Source organism: Dryobates pubescens, chromosome 4 (assembly GCF_014839835.1).
Source record: "Dryobates pubescens isolate bDryPub1 chromosome 4, bDryPub1.pri, whole genome shotgun sequence".
NCBI lineage: Eukaryota > Metazoa > Chordata > Aves > Piciformes > Picidae > Dryobates > Dryobates pubescens.
Window position 1 is genome coordinate 43,809,851 of NC_071615.1, and position 11,968 is coordinate 43,821,818.

Genomic DNA, 11,968 nt, shown 5'->3' on the forward strand with positions numbered 1-11,968 from the left:
ATTCCCTTTCAGAAGTGCTAGCCAATTGAGAAATCATAATATGGCGAAAATGAGTAAATAAATCACAAGTGGCTAAAGATTTAAAGTGTTATCACGCAAAGCATGTGTGACTTCTCCTCCAGCAAAACCCGTCATGGGAGCTTATTGGTTCCTAGTAGAAGCACAGTTTCTCTGTAACGTATCTGAAAACAGTCTTGCAGACATCGATGGAGAGCTGGACTGATTCTGCCATAAGTCCACTGAAGCGAATGCCATTCACCTATACAATGAAGCAAGACCTTTCCTCGTCCTACAGTGGTGGGGTTTTTTTGGTTGTTTTGTTGGTGGCGGTGGTGTTTTGTGTTTTTTTTTCCTTCCCCAGTCAGGCAATTAGGAATCAGGATCTTTTTCAAGATACTTAAAGCAATCATTACCTTACTGAAGAAACGAATCCAAGTTAAAACAATACGTTAAACCATTGTTTTCCAATCTTGGTGCAAGCACCAGCCAAGCACAAGGTGGATGAAACAGCACTAAGTAGACTTGTGTTTCAAACATTTAATTCTTTTGTACAGAATAACCTTTATTACCAACATTTGGCACTGTTATACATTACACCAAAAATCCACAAATTGTACATGGTCCCAAACGATTTAGACGGTGCCAAATATGAAGACAGCAACAGCCTTTATAGCAATATTTCTTTAAATAAATGCAATAGCGAACGTGGAGAAAAACTAAAAGAACACAGCTACCGCAGGGTCTACACTTAAAACCAGTTAAGTTACCTTTGATACATAAAATGTTTTCCTTTAGACGGCGTAAAGGGGGACATTTTTCCTAAGTCTTTAACCTCCCCTGGACGTGAACGTTCTCTCTCCCGTGTTGGTGTGTGTGCATATGTGCATGTGCACCCTCACATACACACACGGGAATCCACGAACGCAACACGCAACAGCGCTGTTCAAGTCAATGCCTTACACAAGCGTCTTACGAGGTCTTTGTTTTTAACCGTCCTTTATTTTTAAAGTGTTCTAATAAAAATAATTAAAAAAAAAAAAAAAGAAGTCCGTCTTAGGTACAGAGAATTCGTCCATAACAACATCCAGCTCTCTCTTACATCGAGGGCAAGAAAGCGTTTCCATAAATAGAAAAAAAATGATGGGTATGACACCATTATCTATATACAATGTAGACAATCGTCCGGCTTTTGGTTTAAACATGTGCCCGTTCTTGGGCACGTCTCGTCTTCGTCTTCTGCTCCTGTTTTGTTTTACACAGTTGTTTGGTCCAAACGGCCAGCCTCCACCACGGGGCAGCTGGAAAACCCCAATAGATAGGTAAATATATATATATATATATATATAAACAAAGAAACAAACAACAAACCCGTATTTATAGAGCGGCCGCGTTGGGTGTAGCCCCATCGAGAGGATGGGGGTGGCCCTGTGTCTGTGCTTTGGACTGCTGGCTCAATGTGGACTGGTTTGAGGAGCGCATCTTTGTGTTAGGCAGTTTATGGTCTTTCTTCCACTTCATGCGCCTGTTCTGGAACCAGATCTTGACCTGGCGCTCGGAGAGGCAGAGGGTGTGTGCGATCTCGATGCGTCGCCTTCTGGTCAGGTAGCGGTTGAAGTGGAACTCTTTCTCCAGCTCCAGGACCTGCTGTCTGGTGTAGGCAGTGCGAGACCTCTTGGGCTCCCCTCCGTTGTAATTGGGATTGACTGAACGTGCACACACAGGCACACAAACACACGCGGAGGGGAAAGAAAGGGAGGGAGTGGGGGGAAGCGATGGAACATAATCATTATATAATAACTTGACACCAGGTTCACATAAGATACTTAGACGGCAAGAAAAATTGTTTAACAGCCTATCGAAAGTGGGGACAATCGAGGAGCAATAAAAAATGGTGATGGGCATTTGGGTTAGAAGAAAAGCTTCAAAGACACATGGCCCAGAGCCACTGCAGGGCAATTAAATTTATGGGGGCTATAATTACTGCCCTAACAGTTTGGCGTCTCGTAAATCTTTTGATAAAGGACCCCGGATACAAAAGGTTTCTCACTTTTTCTCTTTTTAATTTTTTTCCCTTTAAAATAAATAAATATTTATTTATTAGGAAACGTGGAGCAAGAAGGAGAGGGGAAAAAAAATAAAAAAGCCACACATGCAAAGACACATCCCGGCCCCGAGAGCACCCTCCCCACTTCCGTCCTCTGCAGGCACATCCCCACCTCCCCCTGGCAAGGGCAACTCACCCGTGCTCACATGGATCTTCTTCATCCAGGGGTAGACCACCGGCTCCTTCCCCTTCATCCCGGGCAGGGTCTTGTCAGGCAGCAGCGGGCAGCCGGGCCCGGTGCCGGCCCCGGCGGCGGGGGCCGCTTCGCAGCGGCGCTGCAGGGCATGGCCTGGTAGCAGGGGCTGGGGCGGGCCGGGGTGGCCCTTGGCGGGCGGCGGCGGCGAGGCGCCCGGGGGCGGCTGCTCGGGGCCCGGGGCGGCGCTGCCGGCGCTGCTGTAGCTGTAGGGCGCCTGGGGGTAGGAGGGTGCCTGCGCCTGGTAAAGCGTCTCGGGAGGAGGTCCCGGCGGCCCCGGGGGCGCCGCGGGAGCCTGGTAGCCCGGTTCCCGGCGCGGCCGCGGGAAGTACTCGGGCAGCGCCGGGCCCGGGTGCGCGGCGTGCAGGTGCGGCGGCGGCGGTGGGGCGTGCGGGTGCGGGTGCGGGTGGTGCGGGTGGTAGCTGGCGGAGCTGCCGGTGCTGCCGCTGTGCTGCGTGTACTCCTCGCAGGGAGGGAATTTGGGCTCGATGTAGTTGGAGTTTATCAAAAACGAACTCATGGTCATTAATTTGTGAAGTGCAAAAATACTAATTTTTCTCGCGTTGTCGTTTTTCTGGGCTCGGCGAGGCCCCTCCCCTTCCCCCCTCCCTCTCCTCCCTCCCTCTCCCCCTCCCGCTGCTGTCAAGTGCTCGCCGCTGCCAAAGTTTGGGCCTCTAGCTTCCCCCTCCCCGCCGCACTCCCCTCCCTTCCTCTCTTCCCACCCCTGGAGCGCCTACAACACACACAACACACACCCGCACCCCCCCGCGCCCCCCGCCACCCCGCCACCACCTGACCGCCAGCGCCAATTACCGCGCGGGGCCGCGGACCCCGGATCAGGAAATGGAAGGCGGGCGAGCGGCCGCGGGGCAGCTCCGCGCCCGATGACCCACCGTGGGGCCCGCTCCTAGGGACAACTGCCGCCGCGCCTCCTGCCCGAAACGCGGCTTCTCGACCACGGCGTGCCCTGTCTGGAGATGCCGGACGCCCACGTCCGCTTCTCACCAGCATCCCCGGCTCCTCCGAGCCGCGTCCGGCGGTCGCGGTGTCAAGCGAGATAAAAGTGATCCAGCTCTGACAGTCTTTCTCCCCCCGCCCCCACCTCCAGCACTTTTTGTTCCTACGTTCCTCCGCTGAGCGCGGGGGAGGGGGTGAAGCGGAAAGCGGGGCGAGGAAGCGGAGCGCAGCCTGGCTGCGTGATCCAGAGGGAGGCAGGCATTGCACAAGGCGTTGCACAATCCTGTTAAACAAGTCCATCTCCAAGTGCCTGGAGCCGGGGCTGCGCGCAGGCAGAGGGCGGCGGCGGCTGCTGCTGGGCACAGGCCACCGGCAGCCCTCGGGGTCTGGCCCCCAGCGCCCCGCCGCTGCGGACCGCGGCCGGCAGCTCTGGGCTTAGCCCTTGGCACGTTTGAAACCGTCCTGACCGGAGGAATAGATGAAAAGTTAGTATGGAGGTGGTGGGGAGGCCGAGGAGGGTCCTCGAGTGGCGCGCGGGGTGCTCAGGCTCTAGCGAGCCTGAGAATAACGGGGAGGAGCGGAGACAGGGAACCAGGGAAAGGCGGACACAGCCGCATCAAATACTTCCTATCGACGTTCGCCCGACTCGCTGCGAGCATCCTTCCCCTGTGGGGAACGGTTTCCAAACTACGAATTTAAGTCCGTGGTATTGGTGTGCCTTGCCTTGGGCTTATTTCTTAATGTTTCTGTTCCACGATAAATTATTAGAGTCTTCGCAGAAGTCACTGGCAAACCCTGGCGTAGGAGGGAGAGGGCACTCGGGCACTTCTGTCTTGCTAAAGCTGGGACTGTTAACGATAATTTGCAGCTCAGAGGGAAAAGAGGCAACCGCCCTGACCTTAGGTAATTGAAATTTGATGGCTAAACTAATTACACTCTTATTCTAAGGGTGAAAAAAAAAAAAAAAAAAAAAAAAAGGAAAAAGCCAACAAACCCAACCACACAAAACCAAACAACAAAACACCAAAAAAAAAATCAAAACAACCCACAAAACAAAACAGAAAAACCCCACCCACTTAAGTGAATGTCAGATAATCTGATACACTCTGAGTTAGAAGCGAACTTTTGGGATGATTTCCCCCCACCCTCCTTTTCAGGAAAGCATATAAACATATAGAAATGTTTACCGCACCCTCCGAGAGTATAATTGCTGAGTGGGTAATCTCATCTGCTGGTATAGGAAAATACATCTAATATATCAAGCGTAAATAAGATATATTTTAGAACTTGCCCTCCTAAAGACGTTACATTAACAGTTGCCCTGGTTTAAATTCAGATTATTGTCTTTTGCAGTTTTATAGATAATGGATACATGCAATAAAATTCTATTTGAATATATATTCTATCTAACAAGACACACATAGTATCGATTTATATTTTCTCCACACACACAAGCACGCACATTGCAGGCGGCTTGTAATATGTTAGAACATTTCCAGCACTTGGGTATACTGGAGTACTTATCTAAACAATCACTCATTTCCTCCTCCTATCGAATGTCTAATTTGTAAAGAGAGTTAAAACACATTTACTTACTCATTTCCAACATCACCTCTATGGAACTCTTTAACTGGGGTAATAGATAAGTTTCTCTATTTACTCTGCATGTAGAGGAAATGCGGTTACACACACAGACAGCCGCAACTGTTCAACAGCACACATTTGACAGGAAAGGGGAGACTATTTTATTTATGTTTTAAAAAAGACTCAATTAAAAAAAAATAAGGAAAACAACTGCAATCTATGTTGTAAAAGAATAAAGCTCCGATCTACACAACTGTAAAAAAATAAAAGATTGCCAAAGCCCACCACAAGCAGAAAGCAGTTTCCCGGCGTGAAGAAACACATGCATACAGACAGACACATACGTACAAATACCTGCCGGCCAGCACCAGATGAATTACACTGGGTTCTCGTAAATATTATCCTCGGCATAAGTCCTGAGACACTATGGACAGAGCACTACAGCAGGGTGCCCTGCTCCCAAACCTCGGTAAAACACAACGGAAAGTGGTGTTCCCTGTTTGAGTGCTCAGCACTATATTGGGCTAGCTGATCGTGCTCTGGTTTGTATTATTTGTGATTAGATCTCAAAGTATACTTGTCTCACTACGCCTCGCTCTACCGTGGGACTCTGGCACTTGGTTACAGCGAGAAGGATGCAATTTTTATACGACTGTAAATCTGCAAGGTGACCTGAGCTGCTCAGCTGAAGTCTGTTTTTTTGGTGTGGTTCTATTAGTCTGCGAAGATGTGCTGAGGCAGGACCTCCAAAAGGCCTGTTCCATGTCTTTGTGGTTTTGTTATCATAAACAAGAACTCAGCCAAGACCACCAAGTGTTATCTTGCACACGGCCATTTCGACATTTTACTGCAAGATTTATGACTGTAATAAACAATCTCCGAAACCTTTTTTCCCCTCGATACTTCCCTTCAACCAACTTGTGGCATCATCCTAAGATCTCAAAGAAAAGGAGAGGAAAAAATAGGCTAGATACCTTTCTTCTTCTTTTTTTTTCCCTTCCCCCCCCTCCCCCCCTTTTTTTTTTTTTTTTTTTTTAACCCCCAAAAGGACCAAAGGCTCGATTTCACTGGAGGAGACTTTAATCAGCTAATAAAGGAGCAAAAGTTTCCTGGCCGAGGCTGGCCTAGGAGGAGGAGATGGGGACCCCACAGGAATTAAGTTGAGAGGGAGTCAATTTTCATGCACCAAAGAAGAGGCAAACTCATACATACCCAAAGAGGGGAGGAAAGAGAGATTCCCCCTTTTTTCTTGTGAAATAAGCAAGCACTCCTGATAACCCTCCACATGCGCAGCTAAAACGTAATTATTCCAAAAGAAAAAAAAAAAAAATTCAAGTCAATCTTTCTCGGTGCCCGTGCATCCTCCACCGGGAGCGGTAGGAAGAAGAATCGCACTAGCAGCCTGGTTTGAATTTGATTTAAACCATTTTGAATATGTTTAGCCCCAGCTTTCTCTCTTGAATGCGAGGCTGTCCCAAGTTTCAAAGTGACCGAAAAGTGACACCGTGTGCATTTTGTTTCTTATTAATCTTACACATTGACAGTCTTTGTTAAATAACAAGGCGTGCCCTTCACCAGGCGACATTTTCATATTTGTTAGACGCGGTGACCTGAAGTTCACCTCGGCCTTGGACTTAGTTTTTCTAAAAGGTCCATAACAGTGTCTTTTAGATAGCAGGGTGCTTTGCCCAGGTCACTACTTCTGAGGGAAAATTAAGAAAAAATCGCGGGAAAATGTAAACGTTATGGAATGTATGGACTGTATTCCATCCTTTGTTCCTGGGAATGACAGAGCCTCGAGGCTGCTCCTGCCTCCGCTGGCGGGAGCGCGCTTTTCCAGCGCTCGCTGCCGGGGCACTGCTCGGGGTTTCGCCCCAAGTTCAGCGTTCAGCAAAAGTGGGGATTTCTCCGGCACCGGGCCTCCTCTCAACAACGGGATGATTGGCAGGATTTTCTCCCTCTGTCCTGGAGCGGTTAAATAAACAGATGTAACATGTGCCCGGATTTTTAAATGAATGGTCTTTCGAGCAGACCATCCACGCCAGAGAGCAGTGTGCTGGATGCAGAGAGTGTAAGGACAGAATGAGTTCGTCTTAGATTATTAACTGTTCTCTAGGTTGTGACCCTTTTTCCTTTTTTTTTTTTTGTCCCCTTTTTTTTTTTTTTTAGGAATTATTTAAACAAGAATTCGGAATGGTCAATATTTATTGAAGTCAAAATTTCAACCTTCCTGAAAACGTTTTCACTGCTGTTATTTATTTATTATTCTAAATTAGATTGAAAATATGGAATTCGAGACACTAATTGTTTTGGTGAGAAGGCAAAGGATTTTCAGGCACCTAGTCTTGAGTAAGCCAGTTACAGAAACAGCTTTCGTTCTGGGTATATGAAAGGCGCATTGTTATTCTTGGAAACAATCTACCTCCTATTCTCCTACCACGCTGGCTACGTTTTTAAGCTCGACTCTTACATCAAATAAATACTCTGGGTGTGAAAGGTTATGCACTATCTCCAGCGAGGGCAGCCTCCCCAAACGTGCAATGCCAGGTCTTGCTACAAGTGAGCAATAGGAACAGCTTTGAACAACCCCGACACCCCGAATAAACGCTTGCATCACAGGCTTCATCAGGTACTTTAAGCAAAATCTCCAATAATCGCTTTGGCTAACCTTAAATCTACCGTCTCGCATATCTGTTCTCAAGAAACAGCACTCGCTTGCTACGATCCAGCTGTGTCTCTGGCAAATAATTCACACGTACCAGCTACACAGAGGCCAGTGTAGCCTCCTGCCTTGCGGGGTGCAATGGCAGCAATGCATAGATGGGAGTGAGGTGTGCTCTTTCATGGACTTCCTCGTAGCCTTGTCCCCTCCTCCACACATCTTACATCTGCTTATGAATATTTGAGACTATCCTTTCCCTCTTCCATTGACCTCTCATCCTCATAATTTCAGGCTGAATCCCATTTGCAGTTATGACCCCCAGAATTAAATGCCCTGAGCAGTATTGGCCAGTTCTCCCTAAACGCCTGACCCAGGAGCTAAAAATTCGGCGTGGAGACGGCACTGGGAACAAAAAATCCCAGCGATGTGGGAAGAACTGTCTGCTGAGGGGGGAGGAGGGGTGCAAATTTCCACTAAACTTTTTCTTGTGGGCAGTTGGTTTGGTGGAGGGAGGGAAACAACTCTCCCTGCTCCCCATTTCGCTGGGAACACTGCTGCCTCGGGTAATTCCAGCAGGCTGTGAGATCCTTCCAAATCACGGAGTGGTGAAGGGCGCTAGCTTCTCCGCAACATTTTCCATCGGTAGCAAAACACGTCCCTGCCACTCCGCATTTTAAAAGAGCTCCTTCTGACCAAACATATAACCCATATTATCTCCAGCATGTCCTGTTTAAGCACAGTTTACCGGTCACTACAAAAATGAGAGTAAAAACAAAGACGCGACTAGGATCGATACACGCGTTAATAGCTTCACTACTATCTTATCTTCCTGCCATTTTGCAAAGTGAGAAGGCTTAACACTAAACCTCTTAAAGCAGGTTATTATATCGTAAACAGGGATGAAGCATTTTGCTACCTGACTCTCGGAGGAGGCAGCATCCGCGGCTACTGTGGGGGTAACACTCCTGTTTACCTGCCGCGGCTGAACCCGAGATATTCAGACGCAAATGTGGCCAATAATTCAAGATGAAATACAACGTGTATTACTCTTGAAAAGAGGAATTTTCTATCCTTTCCTCGGTAATTGAGGTCATTCAGCCAGCAGGGTTCACCTGGAGTCCATACTGTGATACACACGTAACTCAAAGCTATTTTATCTTTTGTGCTGATAGTCAAGATCTCGGCTATAACATTGACATCAAACTCTGTCTAGGCGAATGACTAAGAGTGGTGCAAAACGTAAACTTTTGACCCTCAACTTTTTGACCTGCAGTTGTAACGCCCTTAACCACAAAGATATACAAAAGCTATGCAGCTTCTTTTAGGAGTAAGAGACTCGCACTGTTTGTTTCAATAGTTCTGCCGTTTCCCCCAGCTATTTCTAAGGCTTTTTTTTTTTCCCCCCCTTTATTTTGTTTTCATTGAGAAATCGGATCCTTTTGCATTTTTAATTATTGCCTTATTTTCCCCCCTTTCTTTCTTTTTTCTTTTTTTTTTTTCTTTAATCTTGCAGCATTGTAAAGTGCTGTTAGATCAGTTCGCACAGCCTTTCAGCAGCGTTGGAGGAAAGCCTGTTACTCAAAGGCGCTATATGGTTACAAATGCAGGTGAAATGTTGGGTAAGTTCTGGGCGTGAGGCTGGAAGGAATGCAGCAATGAGCGTTGGGGGGGAAGCTGCAGCTCTCTGTTGCGAGGGTCTTAGTCATTTCTCCTTGATTTAGGCATAAAGAAAGAACTCTAATTGTTTGCGAAGCCTTGCCTAGGCAAACGAGTTGACTGTGAACTTGGTCTAAAGCGAGCTCTGCTGGTGATTCCTAGGGTGTGCAGATTTATCTTTTCTGCATTTACTTAACCTGGCAGTGAACTGCACGGGCTGCCATTTGTTATCCAGAGACAGACTTCACCTCAAGCAAGGACTGTTCCACAAAATTGCAATAATTACCCAATAACCTTCATAGCAAATATTATTATTGAAAAGACATTTTTTTGGGGAGGGGATATAGGAAGGATTCCTTATGTGTGCTATAAAACGAAATCCTTGCAAATTTTACACGCTCTTTGTGTTGGATTTGATATTGTTGGTGCGTGTAGCTACTGGAACATGTGACTACGATGGTCCATGAGTATTTGCCTTCCAGAGACACATTAGTGAGGTGCTTTAATTTGAAAGGGATAATATTTTCAAAGATGACCAGGCGGCTGTGGGAGCTGTGGTTTTGCGCTCTAGCTAGCAACTCTAGCAACAAAATCAGGGAGATTTTAAGGGCAGTTGAGAGAGAGAGATGAGAAAGCAAAGGTATTTCTTAACTTGTTCAGAAGATTTACTTATCTCTGCGATTAATGCGTTAAATGTGTATTGGCGAGGAGGGAAAAGGAATTGCTCCAGTTTGAAATCAGAACCTCCTGATCCGCCCCTCCTGATCTGTTCCATTCAATTTCCCATGCAGCAGATTGTAAACCCCTCTATTGTCACCCTTCCACAAATACACACTTTGTAAATGTAAGGGAATGGCAGAATAATAATTTCCCCTTAATGTTCTGCAATTAGGGTTTTTGGAGGTTTCAGACAAGACGGCAGAATTGTAATTTACGGATGACTTTCCACTGGATTGTTATACTTCTGGTTTAGAGAAAGTTATGCCTTGCAAAGTGACTAGTTACATGCATTAAGAGAGTTGCCTAATCTTTAATTGGCCTTACGCTTAGGCATGACACACTACACTCAAGTATTTCTTTCAAAGGATTAGGTAAACTGTATTTCAAACTGCAGAACGCCACTTGCCGTGCCTGAAGTAAAACAAACTCGTATGCATTAATCCCCCTAATACAGCAGGGAAAAAAAAAAAAAGCTCGCAGATACGACCTCTCTCCTGATTCCCAGCGATTAACATCTATGACAATTTCCCTCGGAAAACAATTAGGACCTGGAAATATTTTGGTAGAGTTCGGCAGACCCGGGTTGCATGAATTTCAAATTTCAAAGCGGATTAGAGAATTATAATGCGTTTCCGGATTTAAATGGCTTCAACTGTCCTACTCAGGACAAGGCAGGGCCAGAAATATGGAGAAGTTGTCATTTCTAGCTAGCGGGTTTTTTTGGTTGTTGTTAGAAAGTTTCTTGAAGTACAGGCAGGTTTATGTGCTTGTGGACTTGGGGATGTTTTTCTTTCCTGTAGTTCTTGAATCTCCTGAATACTGCTTTAGGTGGAATATGCTCCAGAAGCCTCATTTAAAAATGTGGAAATAAGCGGTAGCAAATCTTTTCCCTCTAGACAATGAAAAATTACAGTTCATGACGATATCCAGGTATGTGTCTGTGTATTCACCAGATAACTCAAATAATGCAGTGTTGTTGAATGCTGAGTAATATCAAACTCTTTGTGTCTGGTACCATTCCGGTTTTCAAGCACAGGATTTTCCTTGGGAAAGGACCCTTATATAAATGAAGCCCAAACTTTCAAAGGCTTTTCATGCCTTTGCCTCAGACTATAAAATTTTATGGCACGGAGTATAATACACGCCTATCATATATAACTTTCTGCTATTCCAATTGACAAAAATGTGACAGCTAGTGGACTCTAAAATCCCCAGCTGTTTATTATGGAAATTATTTTCAAATGTGTATATGAATATGCACTTTTAACACCTTTCCTCCTTTTTTTTTTTTTTAATTAATGTGAAATAAATGCATATGTGTTTGCTTAGTGTTCCTAGGAAGGGTACACAGACACAAAGGCTTCAGACTCCATTTATCTTATGCAGCAGGCTGACTCTAAATATTAAATATTTGTAAAACTCTGAGATCTTTGAACTGGGTCAACCTTATATACTAACGTTTCTTTAACACTGAAGGCACGTAAATACAAAATAGGAATCAGTCAGCAATGCAAAGACCTTGCAGAGGTATACAACAACCTCACCCTCCTGTAAGCCTCTGCCTTTCTCTCCTTTTGGCTTGCAGCAGCAGATATAGTCTAAACTGCAGGATTCAGGGATAGCACTAGCACAGTAAAATAAAGCTCATCTCCCATTTCACATCCAACCACCATATTCTTTTGCAAACCTGATTTTATGATACATGAAGGAAAACAATACAATCTGCTGAAGCCCTGCTGTTCCAAACCTGAGCAGAGTAAGAGATAGTCACACCTGATTAGGAGAAAAATATCTATCTAGATTATATAGATGTTTAGGTATATTTTGCATGTGATTCTCATATCTCTTCTCTAGCCTGTGCCTGGGTCTTGGTCTACACTCCCCTGAGATCCATCGCCTAAGTTACAGCTCTGAGGATAAGGATCAGGCCTTAATGCAACCTAGAGAAAGTCAGAGTTCCTTTCACCCTTTCATTCAAGTCCTGGAAATTCAAAGACTAAAGTTAAATCCGGCCATAAAGTTTATTGCTGAGTAATCACACTCTAGTGAGAACAGTCCACTTAAAGAAAAAGAATGTTGAAGTAAACACGCA

The 11,968-nt window shown here is 45.8% G+C and overlaps 1 protein-coding gene across 1 annotated transcript; it reads right to left on the minus strand.

The window, feature by feature from the left end:
- Positions 1-506: 506 nt before the first annotated feature.
- Positions 507-3,245, minus strand: HOXA4 (homeobox A4). The gene is made up of 2 exons (XM_009908708.2): positions 2,241-3,245; positions 507-1,703 (listed from the first exon to the last, which is right to left on the minus strand). Exons 1-2 carry the CDS (start codon positions 2,821-2,823, stop codon positions 1,375-1,377), a joined length of 912 nt encoding a protein of 303 aa, XP_009907010.2. The 5' UTR covers positions 2,824-3,245; the 3' UTR covers positions 507-1,374.
- Between the last annotated feature and the right edge of the window lie 8,723 nt (positions 3,246-11,968).